The sequence below is a fragment of the Eulemur rufifrons genome, chromosome 6, assembly GCF_041146395.1.
Source record: "Eulemur rufifrons isolate Redbay chromosome 6, OSU_ERuf_1, whole genome shotgun sequence".
Taxonomy (NCBI): Eukaryota; Metazoa; Chordata; class Mammalia; order Primates; family Lemuridae; genus Eulemur; species Eulemur rufifrons.
Genome location: NC_090988.1, coordinates 12542937 through 12565704, shown reverse-complemented (window position 1 = coordinate 12565704; position 22768 = coordinate 12542937). Strand labels below are relative to the sequence as shown.

The 22768-nt window shown below is 51.2% G+C and overlaps 1 protein-coding gene across 6 annotated transcripts in view; it reads left to right on the top strand.

Moving 5' to 3' along the window:
• Nucleotides 1–22269, top strand: part of GRAMD1B (GRAM domain containing 1B) — a 164512-nt gene extending 142243 nt beyond the window's left edge. For 2 of the 6 annotated variants that reach the window (XM_069468796.1, XM_069468797.1), the window contains 15 exons: nt 146–241; nt 1556–1636; nt 4689–4804; nt 6636–6792; nt 7918–8107; nt 9953–10096; nt 11103–11221; nt 11454–11596; nt 13544–13647; nt 14244–14447; nt 15472–15562; nt 18718–18729; nt 19080–19187; nt 19502–19619; nt 22180–22269. In XM_069468796.1, the coding sequence (XP_069324897.1) occupies nt 146–241; nt 1556–1636; nt 4689–4804; nt 6636–6792; nt 7918–8107; nt 9953–10096; nt 11103–11221; nt 11454–11596; nt 13544–13647; nt 14244–14447; nt 15472–15562; nt 18718–18729; nt 19080–19187; nt 19502–19619; nt 22180–22269 (1773 nt within the window). Of the gene's footprint in view, nt 1–145; nt 242–1555; nt 1637–4688; nt 4805–6635; nt 6793–7917; nt 8108–9952; nt 10097–11102; nt 11222–11453; nt 11597–13543; nt 13648–14243; nt 14448–15471; nt 15563–18717; nt 18730–19079; nt 19188–19435; nt 19620–22179 lie in introns of all 6 variants that reach the window. The other 4 variants (XM_069468793.1, XM_069468792.1, XM_069468795.1 and 1 more) reach the window with 3 other exon arrangements.
• The last annotated feature ends 499 nt before the right edge of the window (nt 22270–22768 follow it).

The following is a 22768-nucleotide window of genomic DNA, read 5'->3' as shown; positions in this document are numbered from 1 at the left end:
ACCAGGTGATCCCTGCCAGGGTTAGGAGTGATGTGAACTGTGATCCGGTTTCCCTGTCCGCACTGCTGCCACGTGAGCACTCCCTGCCCGACTCCACTAATGCCTCCTCTTGCTCTTCTCTGTTCTCTGTGCCGTCGGACGCCAGCTGACAGTCCGTTTGAAAGACATCTGCTCCATGACTAAAGAAAAAACAGCTCGCCTCATTCCCAATGCCATCCAAGTTTGCACTGATTCAGAAAAGGTAAGCGGAGTTGGATTCTGGACTTTCTATTCCCCATCCTCCCCCCACCCCACTCCCCCCATTCCTTCTGTTCTCCAAGTGCACTAACAGGACAGGGGGAGAGGCAGTGAGGGTGATGTGGATCCCAGGAACCTCCTCCAGGGTGGGCAGGGTGGTTGGAGGCTGAGCAGGGGAGAGTGGATTGGCAGAACATTTAACTTGGAGCCAAAACACCTGAATTTGAGTCCCTCGACTGTGAGCATGTCATGTAACCTCTCTGAGCCTCAGTTTTCTCATGTGTAAAATGGAGCCAGCAATACCTATTTGACGGTCTTGAAATAACATCACATATTGGAAAACACTGCCCTGTAAGGCACTATGCGAGTGGACGTAGTCGTCATTTCATGTCAGCATAGCTGATTCTATCTCAGGAGGAGGAGTCTGATGGAAATGGAGTGTCCCTGTTATTAATAGTATGAGGAGAATGTGGTAGATCAATTTAAGGACAGAGAAAATAGTGAACTTTAACTTTTCACCAGAGCCTTAAAACTAATAGTTTCAAGGCTAGGGTGGACTAGATTTCTGCTGAAGACAAAGTGTATGGTTCCTTTGGACTTGGGCAATTCAGTGGCAAGACCCAGCAGACTTGGGGTCAGATAGTCTTTGGTTGGAATTCTGTTTTTGATACTAACCAGCTATGTGATACTACATGTTGCCCAACCTCACCAGCCTGTTACTGTCTGTTAGTGGCAGCTTTGTTTATTGCGAAAGTCTTTTTGTATGGTTTAAATGAAATAGCATTTGTGGAGCACCTCGTAGGGGGTCAGTAAAATCTGTTTTTCTGTTGCTTTTTTTCCTGCGTATTATAAAGGATCTTCAATTTTAGATAAAGAACAGGGTCTCTTTCTGTTCTGTTCCTTGTACCCCAAACATGTAGAAGAGTGCCTAACACATGCTAATATTCAAATATTTGTTGAATGAATGAAAAGTCAGTGGGTTTGTCTTGTCTTTCAATTCAGGCTAGTTCACAGCTCACCCTTTGCCCAGTTCCAGGAGGCAGGTGAAGGACATCTTTTGTGGAGATGAGAATTTCAAACCAGGGAGAGAAGCATTGAGAAAGGGGTGGCTAAAAATTGAAAGACCTGGTCACAGTGGGGACTCAGGTCCCAGGTGCCCAGACCCATCGCTAATGCAGCTGTGTGTGATCACGGGTCACTGAGAGTCGTTAGTATTTGAGGATGAGCTCAGCATCTTTTCTTAAAGGAAGGAGGACCATGTCTCTATTGTAGTGTACATCTGAACAGACATCTCTCGCCATTTTCTCTTGCAATCTAGCACTTCTTCACTTCATTTGGGGCCCGGGACAGGACGTACATGATGATGTTCCGGCTCTGGCAGAACGCTCTCCTGGAAAAGGTAGGTACTGGCCGGCCACGTCCTTCAGCCCCAGCAGGAATGCCCACCCAGAACATTCTGTCCCCTTGGGTGTGGCCCCCATGAAGAGTTTGCTTTTACTGTGCATGGGCCAGTTCCAGAGAAGCCCACGTTTCCTCAAAGTTCTGGAAATCCCCCAGACGTGGTGAGCAACGCGTTCTCCCTCTAAGGGTATTGTCCTGGGTCCTGGAAGTAGTTTATCCTCTTCTGCCTACGGCCTCAGGGCTGTCAGGAGTAAGGCACTCAGTGACTTCAGGCACTTCAGTCCCACTGCTTTAGATGTACCAGGGTTTGTTTTAATCAGGTATGGTAAGAGACATGCTGTCAGGAAGGAAGAAGTTTTCGTGACATATTCACAGAGCCCCAGAAACAGGAAGCACAGTATGTCCTGCAGGGCCACACAGGGACGTGCCAGTGTGTTGGGAGGCAGGGGGAGTGAGGGCAGAGTGCGGGCAGGAGCCTTGGTGGTGGTTTCTGCAGGAAGGAGTGGGTGAGGTAGGGGAGTAGGCCAGCAGGTTTGGGATTGGCTGGTTTGGCTAATTTCAGCAGGCTTCAGGGGACAGGGGCTGTCTCTGCTTGCCAGGTACCTGGCCTGGGGTAATTAGGACAGTGGAATATGATCTGGAGCTAGATGAAGGGACAGTTGGGAGTGTGGGCTTTGGATTGGTTGGCAGCATGTGAAGGGCATGCTCCCAGATGAGTTGATTTCTCTCTCTACCAATTTGCTAACCCTGCTGGGTCCCTCGCCAGTCAACAAGGCCCCAAGTGCTAGAGCTTCCAAAATATAGAAAATAAGAAAGTATAGTTAACACTGCCACCAATTGACTACTCACGTTTAAATGACACTGTGAGGAGACACAGATGAAGGCGGTGCATGGTTCCTGCCCCTAGGGAGCTCCTCTCAGATGCAGTAGGGTGTTAGGAAACTGTCTCCAAGCCAGTATGTCTGTGTGTGTGTATATATGTGTGTGTGTGTGTGTGTGTGTATTATTTCCCCCCCATGTTAGTTAATTTTGTGTATATATATATATATATATATGATTGACATGTATGTATTTAAACATATAAATGTATTTGCCTTGACTCCAGCTCAAACTAGTTGTCATATAAGAAAACTGAGCAGATTTCTTATTTACACTTTCTTCTGATCTGACAGTTGATAGCTCTGGTATCAATCCTGAAAACTTACTTGAGCTGAGGTCCTCTGCCTTTATTATCCATCAATAACAGTAAAATAATAATGTGTTTGAGTCTCCACTGGCAGGTTTGAATTTCTAGTTCACCACCGTTGCCATTTCTAAATAAGACACAGGGTCATCCGTATGCTTTGCAGATGCCCTTGCAAAATAATCGTGAGAATTTCTGCATGCTGAAGGGGGTTTGCTAATTGTGCTTGTCCTAACTGTGGGCAGCCACGTTGAGCCAGGTGGAATTGGTCAGGGAAGGCTGCCTGGAGAAGGCGGCCAGTGAAGCAGGGTAGGACACGGTTTGGCAGAGAAGCAGATGTGTCCCAGGTGGGGTGAATGTTGCACATAAAGGCCAGAGATGGTTGGGGTGAGGGGGTTGCAGAGAAAGGAGGGGGAGGCGCCTCCCTGGGCCACTGTGAGGGCCTGCCCAGAGAGCTGCCGCCCCCAAACCCTGCTGGCCCGGGCAGTTCTCCGAATGCTGGCTCATGGTGTCCTGCCAGCTGCCTGCTTCTTAAACCATGTTTCTTTTTTTTTTTTTTTTTTTTTTTTTTTTTGAGACAGAGTCTCACTCTGTTGCCCAGGCTAGAGTGAGTGCCGTGGCGTCAGCCTAGCTCACAGCAACCTCAAACTCCTGAGCTCAAGGGATCCTCCTGTCTCAGCCTCCCGAGTAGCTGGGACTACAGGCATGCGCCACCATGCCCGGCTAATTTTTTCTATATATATTTTAGCTGTCCATATAATTTCTTTCTATTTTTAGTAGAGGTGGGGTCTCGCTCTTGCTCAGGCTGGTCTCGAACTCCTGAGCTCAAACGATCCGCCCACCTCGGCCTCCCAGAGTGCTAGGATTACAGGCGTGAGCCACCGCGCCCGGCCTTAAACCATGTTTCGAAAGGGCGGGCTTGGTGAGCTCTCAGACTCTTTATGAGGTCTATTGTTACTAACATTCTTGAAGTTTGAGTTTTTTTAAAAAAGATATTGATCACTCCTGTTTTTCTTCTTGCCCTTGCCATCTTTTCCACACACTTATCCCACCACCTTCTCCCCTTCCTCCCAATCATGGTCTCCACCTCTGACCTTTGACATTCCTCTGCCTCTCTCCAGAGACTCTGAACCCCAGGAGAACCAACTTTTCTTAGGACAGTGCTTTGAAGGAGGACCCGTAGGTACCCGGTGAAATAAGGAAACACTGGAACTAGTGCACAGAACTGTAGGCAAACCTATTCCACTCCAGAATAAGGAAGTATTCAGGTAGTCAAGGGAGGGCTGGACCCCTTATCCTATGAGAATGTAGAGCTCTTTGGAATCACAGGACCTCTCCAGCTATGGAATGGGCCACCTCTGTGGTCAAACCTCATTCTTGGAAGCGATCCAATAGAGGCTGCATGAGCACAGTTAATGTAGGAGATCTCTGTGGTGGGTGGAGACTGGATCAGGGACCTCTGGGTGCTCATTCCGAGTCCAAACCAGAAGCTCTGGGATCCCGGGGTCCCAGAGCAACATGGGCTTATGCCACTAATGCTGGACCTTAGCACTAGGAACAGAAGATGGGGCAGGTACCATCCTCCAAGGGCCAGTGGGTCCCATTCTGCAAACCTCTGTTGAGGGAACAGGCAAGGAAAGGCCACGTTCCTGCCTTTGCCAAAATCCGTATTCCTCTGCAGAAGATTGGCTTCTTGCTGAGATCCGCAAGATGCATGGAGTCGTCGTGGAGGTGGCTGTTCTGCTCTAGTGCAGCTAGGGAGAGAGAGGGCAACGGCTCCTACCCTCCAAACGAGCTGGCCCAGCTCTATGCAGAACGTGAGACTTGAGAAAGGAAGGGTCAGAGTCGCATCTTTTCTCCCCTGCAGCCTCTGTGCCCCAAGGAGCTCTGGCACTTTGTTCACCAGTGCTACGGGAACGAGTTGGGCCTCACCAGTGATGACGAGGACTACGTGCCCCCCGATGATGACTTCAACACGATGGGGTGAGCGAGGGTTGGGTGGGCTGGGGGGCAGGACGGCAGGGAAGTCCTTGCTGGGAAAATGGCATCTAAGTGAGGCCCTGGAGCAAGTGAGGGAATGAGCCAGGGGGGTACCTGCAGGAAGAACATTCCAGGCACTTGGCAGCAGGCAGGCCAGTGTGGCTGGTGGAGATGAGGTCGGGGAGACGGAGGGGGCGGAGTCTGAGAGCCTTTTGGCCAATGTGATGATTGGCTTTTACTCAGAGTGGGATGGGAAGGTTTTGAGTGGATGATTGATAAGGTCTGACTTAACATTTTAGCAGGATCACTCTGGCCTCTACGTTGAAAATACACTGAAGGGAACGAGGGCAGGAGCCAAGAGACCTGTTATGAGAGACTGTTGAATTATTTAGGTAATTTAGATGAGAGATAGTGGTGGTTTGGACCAGGAGGGTAGCAACAGAAATGGCAATAAGTGGTTAGTTCCTGAATATAGTTGGAAGGATTTGCTGATGGAACCAAAAGGAACCAAAGTAGCTTCAAGGTTTTTTTGGTTTTACCATCTGGAAGAATGGAGTTGTTCTAAATGAAGATGGGCAAGACTGTAGGCAGAGCGCGTTTGAGGGGAAAATTGGGAGGGTGATTTTAGGGAAGTTGAGATTGAGATACCAGGTAGCGAAGTGTAAATGTTAAGCAGGCATTCAGGTACGAGCGTGGAGTTCACGAGGAAGCCTAGGCTAGGGCCATAAACTCAGGAGTTATTAGTGGATAGCCACTAGATGGGGTGGGCTGGAATCTCCAAGTGACGGAGTGAACATAAAAAGAAGTTCAAGGACGGGGCCTGGGAGTGCTCAAGTGGCAGAAGCAGCCAGGGAGATCTTGGAAGAACATTCAGCCCGGGAGGAGGCATGCTGGATAGTTGCGTATCCTGGAAGCCAAGGGAAGGAAGTGAAGGAGAAGGGAGAATCACTGTCACGTGGGGTCGATAGGGTAAGGAAGATGGGGACTGCAAGTAGACTGGCGCAAAGCACGCCTGAGGTTGGAAAGGTAGGCGCAGGCTTGGTGGCAGTGCGAGGGGCATAGAGGGATAGAAAGTGAGCGCATGGAGTGTGCAGTGGTACCCAGACCTGGGCTCGGGTACGAACAGTGGCGTCACTTCACCTCTGTGCATACCCGTCTGATTATCTCTAAAATGCAGGTAGTGATTTGCCGAGAGTTGTCACACATTGGAAGATATGTAGAGTGTAAGTCAGATGTTGATGATCATGATGAAAAAGATGATGATGGCTCCCTTGGGGAGGGCTGCAGTGGCATCCTGAAGTGTCCCTAGAAGGACACCCACCTTCATCTCAAGGAGCTTTCCCTCGTAGGTGTACGATGTGGAGGAGTTTACTAGTTATGATCTAGAATGTGGGCAATAGCACTGAGGGAGCACTGTGTCCAGAGTCCTGTCTTAGTCACTGTTTGGGAAATGAAATATATGCTCAGAACCCAGATCTTTGATTCAGAGGCTCTGGATGAGATGGGTACTGATGGGGCAAAAATAGCTTAAGATGAATAATAGTGGTCATATTATTAATAGGTAGGCATAAGTCTAAGGAGGTTGCCTAGAAAAGGTGAGTTTGGAGCCAGAAACTTTACACAGGGGACAGGGATGGGTTGGGTGAGATGGCAAGGAGGTTTCAGGAGTAGATTGGGAAGGAGGAGGTTGATCTTGGTGAGAGAAAGATCATACACAATGCCAAGAAGCGGGAAATCCTATCATTTTGGATGGATAGACAGGTCTGAGGTTCTTAGAATCCTTGTCCATCTTGACCACTGACGTTAACACGGGCTCACTGGCCTCTTCTCTCAGCTACTGCGAGGAGATCCCTGTTGAAGAGAACGAAGTGAATGACAGCTCATCCAAGAGCAGCATAGAGACCAAGCCGGATGCCAGTCCACAGCTGCCCAAGAAATCCATCACCAACAGCACACTGACATCCACGGGCAGCAGTGAAGCCCCCGTGTCGGTATGGGCAGCCAGCCCTCTGCTTCCACCCTTGGTCCTGTGGCCAGGGCTACCTAGCTTAGTTAATGCCACAGGAACCCAACCTGGGGTGGGTAGGGGGGAGGTTGGTTATATTGTGGTCAGTTTATTCAAGGAGACATCCTGGAGTGGGTGGGTTCTCTGTATTCTAGTGGTGTAGAGCTAGAATACAGGGTCCAGAGCTGGGTTCTGGGTGCCTGGGGTACAAGGTTGGGTTTGACTCTGAACCAATGAAAACCATCCCCCCAATCCATTGTGTGAGCTTTGCTCTTGGGAGGCTGCCCCAGATCAGCCCCTCTGGTGGAGAACTATTCGAGGTCTTTTTTCACTGCCTTGAACTGACATCAGAGTCATGCATGGATATGGAACTATAGAACTGTGATTATTTATTCACTCATTTGATTAATATTTAGAGTTCCTAGTGCATGCACTGTGGTTTATTTTCCAACTGTGCTAGACTCTGTGGAAGCTATACAAATGTGTAAGAGGCCTCAGTCCTGTGGGACTTGGTTATAGAGGAGATAGAATCTTGATGAAGGAAGAGGGTCAGGGCATGTGCTGGCAGGCAGAATGGGAGGGTTCCTCAGGAAAGGACTTCCCTAAACAGGAGCCTTGTTTTCCAGTGGTTTAGAGGTCAGAACATCTGGCCTTAGAATGCAAACATTATTCAGTTGATGCCTAGTCTTCATTTTCTGTCCCCAAGGTCATCTTTCAAATGTGAAGGATTGTATTGATTCCTTTCCAAGGCTAAGGGGAAAATGAGTCAAACAATGCTTATGAAGCCCTTTGAGCTTCTTAGGTGAAAACAGTAGTACCTGGAGCATGCTGGCATTGTCACACCATGGTGGGGGTGTGGCTCCAGGAGAGGCCCTGGCCCTGGAAGAGCCAGCTCTGTCCTCTGCGGCACGTGGCGTGCTGCTGGGATGGCCAGCGCCCCCAGATGTGTTTGCTCGTCTTCCACGGCAGAGCGGGAATGACCCCAGAATGTGACTCCAGCCCAGCCGTGCTGGGATCATGAGGGCTGCCCAGACTGGGTCCCCAACCTCCCTTTGGAGAGTGTGTCCAGAGCAGATTGCCCCGGTGGGTGACTCCTCTGTCTCGGCCGCAGTTCGACGGGCTGCCCCTGGAGGAGGAGGTGCTGGAGGGAGACGGGTCCTTGGAGAAGGAGCTTGCCATTGACAACATCATAGGGGAGAAGATTGAGATCATCGCTCCCGTGAACTCCCCTTCACTGGACTTCAACGACAATGAGGACATCCCCACGGAGCTCAGCGACTCCTCTGACACCCATGATGAAGGTGGGCACGTGAAGATGGGTCTGAAGCAGCCCTTGCCCTCCCCATTGTGGGGGCTGAAAGGAGGCCTCCACATGGGAACTGGAGTCAGTCTCTAGGTCCCTGGTGGAAGGGAGGGTGACAGAGCCTGTGTTGAAAGGTACATTTGTTATCGCACTTCCCCCTTTTCAGGTGTTCACTGCAGGAGTCTCATCATTCTGTGTTTGTCTGTCTTTGCTTGACAGATAGTGCTTTGTTCTGCCATCCAGTGTTGTCACTAAATGTACCCCCCGTTGACTCTGTCCCTCACAGGAGGCAAGGCAATGTTTACATGCCATGAGGAAGGCGCCAGTCAGCTGCTCCTAGGAAATTAAATTTTTAATAGATGTGAAAGAAAGCTGCAAAACTTGTTAGTGACTCTAGCATGGGGTGTTTGGGCTAGGCGATGAGAAAAAGTATTGCTGGGTCAGATAGGTTTTGGAGACTTCGTCTTCTCTCTAATGATTCTAAGCAGGTAGCTTCTTGCTTCACTCCTGCATAGGGCTAGCTTCGGGGAGCTCACTTGGGTACGTGCTGCTTCTTGCACTGCATGGAGAAAAGCTCAGTCCTCAGCATTCATGAAATTGGTTGACGGTTTTGCCCCATCGAATTGGTGCTAGGTTATGACTAGTTAGGATACGCAGGCCGTGCTCGCTCGTGGATCCGTGGACAATCTCTCGGGTGTCACCTGTTGTAGTTTTCTGACCTTTGATTGGGTTGCGCACCCTCAGCCAGGATCCAGAGCCAGTGCAAATGCCTGCACAGGTTGGGTACCGCCTAACACCGGCGGTGCCAGTCACGTAAACTGAGATGGGAATAGCACCCAGACTGCGTTTGTGCAGTGCCAATCTGTACGCACTGTCCCTGTAGGATGTTCCTCAGTTCTTCTCTGAGTCTCCCCGGGGTTCAGAGATCTCAGCCTTCTACTTGAGATCACATACCCGCCCATGCGGATGCATAATGAGGGACTGTGGGGTTTGGGGGGAAGGCTAGGGCTTTAGCAACTCTCCTGTACCCTCAGCTGCATTCTCCTGTAGCAGCTAGAAAATTCGGGAAATTCCGTGGTTGGCAATATTCTGCATATTGACACAATATTCTGCATATTGACACACATCGGTGCCCCCGGAGGGTGCTGCATCCCTGAGAATGAAGGAAGCTCCACTTCCGGAACCTCCCAGACCTTGCTGTGTGCCCCTCCTTTTGGCTCATTCTGATTCATATTCCTCTTTTGCTGTATGCTACAGCTGCAGTCATAAGTTTAAAAGGCAGGATATTGGAACCTTGGCAGAAATAGATGCCTTGTGAGGAAGGAAAGCAGGCCCGAGTAGCTGGGGTTCGCAGCCCATCGGGTGAGCCCCAGCCTTAGCAGCTGTTCTATAAACAGATGGTTCCTGATTAATCTGCATCCCGTGAACACACCCGTGCATGGGTTACGAAGCCATTGGTTGTCAACTGTAGTTAACTTAACAGACTCTCGATAACCCATGCTTTGGGTTCAGGCAACCTCAGGAAGTAGTCATTTATTTGAATTTTAGTCTAAGACCAACTGAATTAGGGAGGTTTGAAAGTGTAAAAGCAAAAGTACGTTCCCGAGCTCTTTGCAAAGGATGAATGGACAGTGTCAACTAGACAGTCTGCATCCCAGAGGAGGAAAGAAACCGAAGCAAATTCACAGACCTCGTAGCCCACGAGCCCAGCTTCCTGGCTCTGTGGGCTCTGTGGTGGCTGTGTCCACATTAGCCGGGGACATAATTGCTCTGGTAAGATGTCCCTGGGGTCCCCTGCCCCTCTGCCGTCACTGTCTACTTCCTAATGCTGTCTTTCGTGCAGGGGAAGTCCAGGCCTTCTATGAGGACCTGAGCGGTCGGCAGTACGTGAATGAAGTCTTCAACTTCAGCGTGGACAAGCTCTACGACCTCCTTTTCACCAACTCGCCCTTCCAGCGGGACTTCATGGAGCAGAGGCGCTTCTCTGGTCTGTTCTGCAGTGGGCCCCACCCCCAGCCCTCCGTCTCTGTCCACGCTACTTCCCTCTCTACGTTTGCTCCCTTCCCCTCCCTCGTTTGGCCACCTGGCGGCCCAGACACCTTCTTTCTGGCCTCCCACGGTGCTGAGCTCCCCCATTCTGTTGCCTTCTCCTCCCCGGGCACGTGGCCCTCCACCCACCCTCCACTCACCCGCTGCGCATCAAACACTCTGCGCTGACCCTGAGACTTCCCAGAGAATGAGCCCTGCCAGGTCTCTGCCCTCCCAGGGCTCACCACCTGCTGAAGGACACAGCTCCCGCTCGCTGCGAGGCACCTGTGCTGTGCCACGCGTGCTGTGTTGTCTCGTTCAGTGCCCGCAGCTGCCCTGTGTGTGGGCGTTGCGGTCCCCACACTGAGGTCGCTGAAACCCAAACTGCGGGTGCCGCCCCACTTCGCGCAGCTGAGAAGGGCCTGGGCTGGGCTTCACCTCTAGGCCTGGGGGGCTTCGTCCTTGGACCCTCCCCTCACCCCTGCTCTCCCCACAGCAGGGACCCGGGCTCTGGCCCAGCAGAGCTGCTAAGCATCCCACTCAGTGACAGAGCGTTTGGGCACCAGCAGCCCCATGTGCCAGGAGGAGAGGACATGCTGAGGGCATGGGGAGGTCATGCGTTAGAGGAAAGGACTTGTTCCCAGGGGACCCTAGGCCCTCGCCACAGTAACGCCAGTGTTGCCAGCACCCCCGTAGGTGGCCCCGAGACCTCCTGTCCCAGCCCCAGGAACAATCAGCTTTCTGGAGCCTTGTGTAGAATTTCGGCAATGCTACAATGAGCCTCTTTCTGCTCTCACTCCCCCTCCTCCCACCCTCCCCCCAGCCCTCAGGCTCCCATTGGCTCCCTTTTGGGGGCCAGTCGGGAGTCAGCACAGTCAGGAGAAGTTCACTTGGAGGGGAAGTTCGCATGTGGGGAGGGGGCAGTGCGTCCCCTCCCTCATCCCAGGGCTCTCGTCCACCCTCAGATATCATCTTCCATCCGTGGAAGAAGGAAGAGAATGGAAACCAGAGCCGAGTGATCCTTTACACCATCACCCTCACCAACCCGCTGGCTCCCAAAACCGCCACTGTCAGGGAGACACAGGTGAGCAGAGACATGGCAGGGGCCAGCGAGAGCAGGCCCGAAAATCCCCTGCTCCGTCGCGAAGGACTGAGGACAGATGTCGGGAACAAGTCTGTGGGTGCAAGTGTCATGCTGCCTGTGGCTCTGGGTCTTCCATTCAGCCGTCCTGGGGTGGGGCAGGGAGTTTGGAAAAGGAGCTTTTCTGAATTTCTTGCCCCTCCCAGTTTTGTGCAACGGACTTTCCTCCGCACAGACCATGTACAAGGCGAGCCAGGAGAGCGAGTGTTACGTGATCGATGCCGAGGTCCTCACCCACGACGTGCCCTACCACGACTACTTCTACACCATCAACCGCTACACGCTCACCCGCGTGGCTCGGAACAAGAGTCGGCTCAGGTGCGGGCTGCGGAGGGCCCGGGGGTCTCCGGTGGGGGTCTGTACGTCAGAAAGCATTCACGTGTTCCAACGGGGAAGGAGGAGGTCGGGCATATTTGCTGCCGACTCTCTCTTCATTCTGTCTTCTCTCTGAAGCCTTCAGGATCTCCCTACCGTCCCTGTTGTGAGGGAGTTAATTATTGTCTCTACCACGTGTTCCCTTTACCACCATGCTCATCTGTTTAGTAAAACTTTTATAACTACCACTATTTATTGGCTGCTATGGATTATAAAGTACTGCGTAGGTGCTTTACCTACATTCGCTGGAGTCTTCAGAACAATGCAAGGAGGTGGATTTATCAGAAAATGAGTTTCATGTAAGTTAAGTAACTTTGCCAAGAGTCCTGTCCCTAGTGAGTGCTGAAACCCAGCTCTGAGACGTGTAAACCTGTGCTCTTTCCCTGTTGCCGCGTTTGTGCCACCCACGTGCATTGCCGTTGGCCTCCCCGTCTCACAGGGAGCTCCCCGAGGGCAGGAATCTATTCCATTCGCCACGTTATTCCCAGCACTCAGCACAGGCACCTGTCGGAGGTTAGAAAATGTTGACAGTGAATAATTAGTTTTGGGCACTGTAATGTGCTTTCAAAGGAAGGGACAAATTTAGACCCTGACGTGTTGAGAAGCTTGTGGTCTAACTGAAAAGTCAGGACACGTGCCCATTGGAAAAGCATTAGATTTTTATACCTGTATCTTAGACCACGTTCTTTTGGTTGTAAGGAACAGGAATTCACTCACATAGTTCATATAAAATAGGGGTTTAATAATAGGTTGCACAGAGATCTCAGGGAATCAGGAAGAGCACCTTAAGAAGGGCCTGCATCTTCCTCATCCTCTTAATTTTTTCGAGGAGGTGGAGTCTCTGCGGCTCTCTGAGCGTGCACCTGTCCCTCCTACTCCCTTTTCTTCCTCCTTCCTCCTTTTATTTGCCTCCCTTCTCCCTCCTGTTCCTCTTTTCCTTTCCTCCACAGTGTCTAGGTTTCTCAACTCCAGGTTCCTCAGGATCTTCCAGTTGTGTGTCTTTTCCATGCAGTCCACGCAGAGGCAACTGGTTGACCTTGGATAGACCTTTACAAGGCGATGCCCATCCTTGATTCAGTGAACCGGCATTGGGAGGGGAAGTGAGGGCCACAAGTCTAGGCGTCCTGCTGTCAGGCCATGGGTGGAGGTAGCATCCCCAAGGAGGGCTGAGGCTGGACCAGCAGGCTGAACCACGGGGTGGAGGAAGAAGCTGGGAGAACCTGTGGACAGATGCAGATGGACCTGAGGAGGAGGCGCAGAACAGGGCTGCTGTGCGGGAGACATGGGCAGCAGTGTGGCCAGCGATGGGGAGAGCCAGCGCTGGTGCGGTCTGGGCTGCGGTGGAGAGGCAGGAGCCAGGGCGCCAGCGGATGATGCTCTTAAAAGTGAAAGTGATGAAACCCCAGAGCTTGACTCCGACTTGAAAGTCTCTGTAGAAGGAAAGAAGGACCCTGACAAAAGAGTGGCCCATCTTGACTTTGTTTCAGTGTCTGTTGCTCAAAAGGGCCAAACTTCAGGCCAAGCCTCCCTTTGGCTGGCCGTCGGGCTCCCCGGCCTCCTCTGGAGTCCCCGTGGGAGGAGGCAGTGTGGCCTCACAAAGGAGCTCTGGGCGTGGAGTCAGAATCCCTCATGGTTAGCCTTCAGACTGCTTAAATACTCTGAACCTCAGTTTTCTCCTCTGTAAAATGAGGATAAATCCACTAGGTCCGCTGACTTCAGAAGGTGGTCGGGGAGATCAGGCGATGTGCTGGACGTGAAAAGACCTGTTAACTTGTAAAGTGCAGAACACCTGTGAAGCTGCTTTGGCCTTAAGTCCTAATTTCCCTTTTCCCCCGGCAGAAGACCGTCCACCCAGGAAATGACCGATCTTGTTTCTGGTTTGTTCCTCAGGGTCTCCACAGAGCTGCGTTATCGTAAACAGCCCTGGGGGTTAGTGAAAACCTTCATCGAGAAGAACTTCTGGAGCGGGCTGGAGGACTACTTCCGCCATCTAGGTGGGCGCTACCATCACTGCTAGTCGGGCTGCAGAAACGGGTGAACAGCACAGCTGTCGCCCAGCGCTCAGGGGAAAGGGAAACATGGAGAATGGGGGCAGAGACCGAGAATGACTCCATAGGGTCCCTAATTCTGCCCCAGAAATGGATACCGAATTTTGCATGTATGTGGACATGTGCGTTTTTCAAGAGACTATCTCTATACTTTTAGCATTAAGGCATCTGTAATACCCCTCCCCGCTAATGAGCCACAGATCTAGTGAGACTGGTGTTCTCTGTTACGAGAAGGATCTGCAAATCGCCTGTGAGTGCATCCATTGAGGCAGTGTGCGGTGTGCCCCAGACTGTACACAGAGGGTGCAGATGTTCGGAACGTAGGGCTCCACACAGTGCTGGACGGCCCCAGAGGGGGCTTGAGTGGGGCTGGGTCCCAGGAGTACTTTCTGAGGCTCATGGTCATCCCTGAGGGTCATCTGGCTGTCCAGCCCACTTCCCAGACTGCGGTATGGGAAGGTGGTTGCCCCAGAGACTTGCTTGTGGAGGCCACTGTGTTGGGTTGAAGGTGGCCTCTGACGTGGTCCTTTTGTCTCTGACAGAGAGCGAGCTGGCCAAAACGGAGAGCACCTACCTGGCTGAGATGCACAGACAGTCTCCCAAAGAGAAGGCCAGCAAGCCCCCGACGGTGCGGAGGAGGAAGCGTCCCCATGCCCACCTGCGGGTCCCTCACCTGGAAGAGGTGATGAGCCCTGTCACCACGCCCACTGATGAAGATGTGGGCCACAGGATCAAGCATGTGGCAGGTGTGTGCCCATTGGGGGCGGGTGGTATAGATTGAGGCTTTGGGCGCAGGAGCTCATTTGGTACCTTGGGTATAATGTCTACGTAATTTGAACATAACTCACTAAATCTGAGACTCCCATTGCCCTATGTATTCCTCTTTGCCCTTTAAGTTCCTCAGCCCCTGCTGAACCCGTATGTGTGCTCTGATTAACGAAAGGTGTCTTTTATGTTTATGCCTCTGTATTGCCCAAGCTCCATGGCTAACCTGCGTAGCCTCAAATATGCAGTTTCCAAGTTCTTGGAAAATATGCTAAGGAGAATCCAAAGCCCAGACCCCAGTCGTGATGTCATAACACAAGGATCAGGGAGTCCAAGGCAGCCCCCCTGACGTAACCCCACAGCCCACCAAGGGCCTGCCCCGCCAGGCTGTGGATTCCCTTGATATCTCTTCCTCTTCCCATCCAGCCATTCAAAGCCACATGTCTTTGCTCAACTATGGAAACCTTGGACTACACGGAGACTTAGAGACCAACTAATCCAGCATTTCTCCAGCTGTGCTCTGCACATGCCTGTGGGTTCAGCAGAGCTAGAGGGGAAGAGAGAGCCAGCCTCCCATGTCCCCATCCCCAGCTTCACCCCAGCATTCCTGTGTTGTGTGCTGTGCACATACGATTTCTGACTGGCATTGCACGTGTGTAAACTGACTCCCAGAGAGCTTACGTGACTTGTCCAGCACCACGTAGCTGATTAGGAACAAAACCAAAGCCGGAATCTGGCTCTAGCCCAGTGCCGTTTCTCACTTCGCCCTGCCTCTGTGTGTGCCAGCTACACATAGGTCTGTTGATTTTCTCGTTTGTTCAGTGTCTGCCTGACTGAACCCATGCTGACCTTGCCCTTGAGGAGTTTGCCCTCTCCTGTTGGAGGGCTGGGCATATCTCGTCATATCGTTGCTGTTCCCCTGACATTCACCGCTTGACCAGTGTCACGTAAGAAGTTGGTGGGCTTGTGGGTCACCATAGTCACGGCCTCTTTGTCCTCCCACAGGTTCCACGCAGACACGGCATATCCCCGAGGACACCCCCAACGGCTTCCACCTGCAGAGCGTGTCCAAGCTGCTGCTGGTTATCAGCTGTGTGTAAGGGACTCCAGGCTCTCCTCCCCCCGCCACCACCACCTGCCTGTTCCTGCCTGGTGTCTCATCCATAGCATTGAGTGCCCTTGCTGTTTTCCCTGTTGTTGTTTTTTTCCTTCATCCTCTAGTCTTGTCTGTCATTTCTTACCTCTTTGCATCTTTTTCTCTGTTTTGTTCAGTATATACTGTATGCTAGGCCTTCAGAAGAAAATGCTGCACGCAGCATCCATGCCCTTCAGGAACTCAGTTTCCAGTGTGTGAAAGAGATGGGACATTCAGAATCCCTGCATAGTTGGATAAATGCTGATGTAGAAAGGCCACAGAGCATTTCAGGAGTCTACTCATTCATTCGCAAGAAATGTTCTGGGCGTCTGCTCGGTGCCAGGCCCCAGAACCGTGCACTCACGGAGCCCACACGTTGGCAGGGTAGCCAGACAAAAGCAATGACTTCAGCATAGGAAAGTAGGTGCTTATGTTAATGTAGACTATAATAATGGCTATGACATTATAAAACAGTAAGTTCAGTAACTTGCACAGAAAAATACTGGGCTAGGGAGAAAGGAGGGCGAAAGAAATGAAGATGTAAGATGGGAGAACTCCACCAGCTATTGGAAGTACGAGTCCATGCCATCGCCTGGCCAGGATTTTTCTGAACCATTTTGACAGGAAGCAGCTAGGACAGTTCTTCTGCTTGGTTCAGCCCCCTGCCTGGCATCCATGCCTTCCTTGGATGGGGGCGTGCTTTGAGAGTGCGTGGGGCTCTACCTGCCATGCACCAGACGCCCAATGGCCCCAATTGAGTCTTGCTTCTGTGACCCTCCCTGGCCTTTGCTGGAGCCTTCTCACAGAGGCAGTGGCAGGGCACAGCCTCACCCTCAGGAAACTCTGAAGGAAGCCCAGGAGTGACGTGGTCAGATTTGCACTGAAAGAAAAATCCCTCTGACAGCACCATGGCAAATAGACTCGAAGCAAAGACTGGAGGCAGGGAGGTCAGTGGAGTGAACCGTGGCCATCTAGGTGAGACTGCCGTCAGCCTGAGATGAGGGCCGGGGCCGAGAGATCCCGCAGGGGGAGGGCTCATTGCCCATCTGCTTATGCAGTGAAGGGAAATGAACTGCTGATTCCAGGGACCACAAATGGTTATGTCATCAACAGAAATCTGGAATTTAGTGAGATTGTCAGGGAAGACACTCGATAATGCTCCAGGCGTGTCCGAGTTGCTGTACGTTATTCAGATGAAATGACGGTATTTGCTGATGTGGACCTGGAGCTTGGGAGGCAAGGGTGGGCTGCAGCCACAGGTTAATCATCCCTGGCATTAATGCCACCGCGTGAATGTGACCTTCTATGTGGAATATAGAGTGACAAAGAGTGACCCTGGAGGCCACTTACAGGAGAGGAGTCTGTGAGGAATGTAAGTAGGACTCTCTTACTAACCTTACTTGAATATATAACATTATTCAAGTAAGCAGATGCAAAATTCTTCCAAGTAGACCATAGGAAGCCAAGACATTACAAAATTAAATACAAAGGCAACTGTGAAGCCAATTGAGTTCACATTTAGCAACATCAATTTAGTCTGACTCATGCTATTGTTCGGTTAAAATTAAATCTCTGGTATTGGATTTTGGTAAATAGAAAACCATACCTCAGATTAGTTCCATATGTAAGCTCTTTCTGCATACTGACCTTCAGAGCTCCTGCTGCTCCCCGAGTATGTGGGGTAGCATTGTATTAGTTAACTCTGGGGCTTTGTAAGTTGAGGATCATCAGATCTTCTAATTCAGCGCAACAGGATCCAGGCGAGGGGCCGCCGACAGCCTGCATGTGGGATGGGCTGGAGCGCCAGTTTGCCCTGTGTCTGGCAGGCTCTTGCCACTGCACGCTTGCCACGAGGTGACTCAGCCTCCTGCTGAGCCTTCACTCCGACAGCACACGGGGGTGTCCCTTGACCTTCACTTAGCACAGACAGGATTGCAAACATAAACCCAAGTACCGTCTTTGAGATTGTGCGCACCATGCGCTGAGAGGTGGGCGTTCATGTGATCCAGTGTGTGCTGAGACAGTTGAAGATGGTGTCGTGGAAATTCAACACAAAGTTTAAAAGGTCTCTTGAAGAACTCGGAGAACCCCAAGAACGCAGCAGAGTAGCCCCAGGGATTTGCAGCTGCCAGTTTAGGGAAGATTACCCTCCATAGTGCCAGAAACACAAATGGGAAATACAGTATCACACACACTTTGAAAACTCCAAGGCGTAATATGAGCTTTTTCTTCCTTGTCTGGTCTTTTTTTTTTTTTCCTCCCTATCTCTGTTTTATCTACCAGTTTTTGTCATTTTGTGTCTTCCTATGTGTGTCTGTGTCTCCTCCTTTAATGATAAGAACCCCCCCCCCCCGGGGGGAGGCCTGCTGTATGTATTGGACACTCGTTCCCTTCCATCCACAGAACAGCCCTAGTAGGGCGGGTAGCTATTGTCCCTGTCGAGAAAACTGGGTCAAAGAAGCTGGGAGACTGGACCAAGAGCTAAGACATTTTTAAGTGGTGCACCAGTATCTGTGCCCAATTCTGTGGCCTCTGGGTCCCCTCTTTACCTATGTCTGCACCCTCTATTCCGTGAGATTCTCTCACAAAATCATCTTTAGGCAGCCAGGGAGGCCGAGAGGAGGATTCCCACAGTGTCTCCGGGTCCTCTAGCCCTGAATTGTCCTCGCCTCCTCCCCGTCTCTGGCCATTCTGACCCAGACTCTGGGAGACCTCATCTGGTCCCCGAGACCTTTGCCGGGTGGTGGCAGGTCCAGGCAGGAGCCTTACTGACCTTGGGGAAGTCCTGCTGGCATGTGTAAGGCACACCCAGGGCAGAGCTGGGCTCCCACTGGGATTCCTCCCTCCCTTTCACCCTGCCATTGAGTCCTGAGGTTGGGTTGGTGGGAGGAACCTCTTTTTGATTTAGCATCGTGAAACCCCAAGTCTGTCTACACCTGCTTTCTGTCCCTGCTTCCTTGATGGGTTTCCTTATCCACTGTGTCCTTGCTTCTGGCATTTCTTTCTCATACTCTCTCATTCGCTCTCCGGCTGATGTAAGTGCGGTTTCCCCTTCCCCACACTCGTCTGTTTCTAACCTCTGCCTCCTCCCTGTTTTTCTCCCCCGCTCCCACTAGGATCTGTTTCAGGTACTGGCTCTATGATTACTCCTTTGCCCCCCTCATGTCTTTCCCTCTCCGCCTTACCTCTCTTCCCCAAGGGACCCAGGTTCCGGGTGCCCATGTGTCTCTCCCGTCCGATGCCTTTGCCCCACGCCCCTATCCATGGCCTCCTGCTGTGTCCCGGCCCCTCCAGATTAGGCTGCCTCTCCCCCTCCCTCTCTCTCTCTCTCTCTCTGCCTCCCTCGGGCTTACTTGCTCACTCACTGCGATGCTTGGGAAGACCGACCAGTCAGGGACAGCAGCCTCTGAGATAGGGATGTCCCTGGCTCAGATGACACCTCATTGCTGTTGTTTTTTTCCCTGTGTCTCCTTCCTAGTCTGGTGCTGCTGGTCATCCTTAACATGATGCTCTTCTACAAACTCTGGATGTTGGAATACACCACGCAGACCCTCACTGCCTGGCAGGGTCTCAGGCTCCAAGAAAGGTAATCCTGGCCTCGTCCCCTTGCCAGCACCTCCGCCCCACCCGATGCCTTGCCCTGGCACCTGCCCTCCCATCGCCTCGGGACTGTCACACTGCCCTTGCCCAGGAAGTAAGCCTCTGGGATGAGCCCGTAGGGAAGCCCTCGCAATCTGTCCCTGTAGTTCCAGTCCACTTCTGATCTGGGGCACAGGGGAACCAGGGGCAGTGAACAGAGGACAAAGCACTCTGATGTGACTCTCTGTCCTTTAGGGGTCTGGGAGCACAGGACAGTTCGCTGAGCATAACTCCAGCTGCCGGGGTTCTTCTACCCAACAGGTTACCCCAGTCTCAGACAGAATGGGCCCAGCTCTTAGAGTCCCAACAAAAGTACCACGATACTGAGCTCCAAAAATGGAGGGAGATCATCAAATCCTCGGTGATGCTCCTTGACCAGGTGAGATGCCCCCCACCCCTACCCCGCTTGCCCTAGTCTTCAGGAGACAGAACTCTTTCCTCTTATTCCCTGAGAAAGACAACCATCTCTCTCACCACCCTCCAGACTCTGACTCCTTCCTCCCATTCATTCTGCTCTCGGGCCATCTGTTGTTCTACTTGCAGTCATTCTTGAATGGGCTGTTTGAAACACAGGTACATTCACAATCATCATGACACCACACTGGATTTGCAGCAGGAAAGCCGTAGGTTAGATGGAAGGAGAACTATTTTTATTTATTTATTTTTTTGGTAACCCACAGCCATCTGACAGGAGTTTAAAGCGAGAACTGCCCCCCTTTTACAGAAATTTGCCTTCCCAAAGGGCATGTCTTTCAAATTCCTTTCCATGTATACCACCCCCCCAGTACCATCCAAGACACACAACCGCCCGTAGCTGCTGTTCCTCACAGGCACTGTGCTGAGGGGCTGGGAAGAAGGCTGTGCTATGTCTTCATTTCCTAATATCATTTCTGTTGTGCAATTGTCTACATTCCTCCCTAAAACTTGATCCAGCTATTTGAGAAAATCATCCTGGGGCAAAATCAATGATTAGCTCAGTTTCCTTGGGGGAGGGAGCTTCCTCTTTCCCCCAGAAAAACTTAATACGTTATAAAAAGTGTCCCCATGTGGTTGTCAGGAGAGCAGGAACCAACCTTTGCAATGTGAGAGAATTAGGAAGATACTAGACTGAGGATCTGTCCTGCTGCAGTAAAACCTCTACTCCTAAGAAGGTGTCTTTCTGATGTTTTGTGATCAGCAAAACCCAAGATGGAATCCCAGCCTTGCCACTAACTGGTTTTGTGACCTTGAGCAAGGGACTTACTACTAGTGAGCTTTAGTTTCTTCATTTATAAAATAGGAATTGTCACTGTGGCTTCATGGAACTGCTGTCAGGATTTGATGGTGCATGGGAGGTACTCATTATTATTAAACATTATTTCCTGTTCATAGTTTGGTCTTAGCTCTAAACTGAGGAAAGAAAATCTTAACTGCTGCTATCAGGATCCAGCCTGGTGTATTTAGAGTATCATGTTTGGCTTTGGTGTCACGTTTAGGGAGGCCTTTTTCTTTTTTAAACCAAAAAATGGTTAACAGCCTAGTCAGGGGTTTGGAAGCCCTGCCATGTCAAGGAGGGGTGATGGAATTATCCATATGCCCAAGAGAAGGGAACATGGGTGAGAAGAACAGGATGGTCTTCAGACATTCAGTCCAACAGGTGAACAAGGGTTAGACTTACTGTAAACTCCAGGGCACTGAACTAGGGCCAGAAGGAATTGAAATTTTTTGAGTCATCAAATAAAAACAGACTGCGTAGGGTTAGAGCTCTCCAGCAATGGAATGGGCCACTGTGGAGGACTGAGATTCCAACATTGGAAGTGTTCAAGGGAGGGCTGGAATGGTGATGGGTGAGGCACTTGTGGATTAAATAGAGGACAGTTGGACTGCATGACCCAGAGGTCTCTTCCAAGTGTGAATGCTATTTCAGGATGGATCCCCTTAAAGAGGGGCTTAGAGCTGTCAGATTTGTAGCCTGGTGGACTCTACCCTGTAAGTGTTAAGAGAGGTGTTTTGTTTCATTCCCTTTAAGAATAATTTTTAAAAGAACAGTGATGGGACCCTCATCCCTACTGAGCAGAGGATGTAGATGAACCAGAGAGAAGAAAGTAGTAGATTAAGGAGAGAGACCAGAGGTTCCCCAAATCCATAACCATTTACCCAGGAAATGTTGTGTTGTGTTGTAACAGAGCAGCTTACTCAGAGACAATATTTAAATATGTTGAGTTACAATGGGCCGTTTTAGGACTCTCCTGCTGGAACTGCTCCATGTAGACTCCATCCCATGACCCACAGGTGTTAATTCACTGATACGGGTGCCACCCAGGAGACTCCTCAGTTCTCTGCCTGGCACCCCTGGGTGTACAAGGGAAGGGTAAGACATAGCTGTGGTCTCAACAAACTTGACACCAAGAAATTAAAGACGACTGCAGTGCAGAGCCCTCGCGTGTGGTATGTGAGAGGCCGGGAAGGAGAAGGATGACTGGGAGGCAGAGAAAGTCTGGATTCGTTCTGGGCCTTAACAGATGGGTGAGATTGGAATAGGCAAGAGCAAAGAGAGTCCCAGGCTGGGGGGAACAGTGTGGCTTTGATGTACAAAGATGGGCATATTGTAAATTAAGGATCAGTGGGGAAATCAGATGAAATGACTAGTAGATCAAGTAAGTGGCAGTCTACTTGGCTGCTTGTAGCAGTTGAACGCTTTGAGAGGGTTCTTGATTCAGGTCCCTGAGACCCAGTGAGCCTTACAGACCGGGCGGGGTGGGGACCCCATGCTAGATAGGCTGTCCCCTTTCTGCTTGAAACTGTGCCCCTGAGAACCACCTTTGTTTGAGGAGCCCAGCTCCCTTCAGCTCCGTGGCGTGGTCAGAGACCTGCCTCAGGCAGATTAGGGGGCGCTGCTGGGAGGAGAAGCCCGCCGAGGGCACAGACCCAGGCCTGGGGTGGGGTTCCCTGTCTTACAGATGAAGGACTCACTCATCAACCTTCAGAACGGCATCAGGTCCCGTGACTACACGTCCGAAAGCGAAGAGAAGAGGAACCGCTATCATTGACAAGGCAGGAGCAGGGGTGGCTGCAAGCGGCCTGTGCAATACATGTACATAGACCATATAAATATATATATAAATATATATATATACAGAATATAAATATATATATTATATACAGATTTTAAAAAGAGATAATGCCTATGTACCAGGGAGAAGGAGCGGGACCTCCCGCCCCCTGTGCTGGCCGGAGCAGTGCTTTCCTTCGGTGGAGGGGCTGAGGAGGGCAGGGACCACCTCTCAGCACCGACCTCCCCTGACCCTCCTCCCATCCTCTGCTCCCCACCCCTTCCCTTGCTGGCCACTCCTGGCTCCTAGAAGGGAAATGTTGTTGAGCCAGAGCTATGCCTGCGGAGACCCTAGGGTCTTGAAACGAAGTCTCAAGGGGGCATTGCTTAAGGTGCTTCATTCCCTTAATCTCCTTCTGATTTGTTTCCAAAATAAAAGAGGATCTTTTCTTCCCTACCCCACGCTTCCCCCGGCGTTCTCTGGGGAACACGGAAGC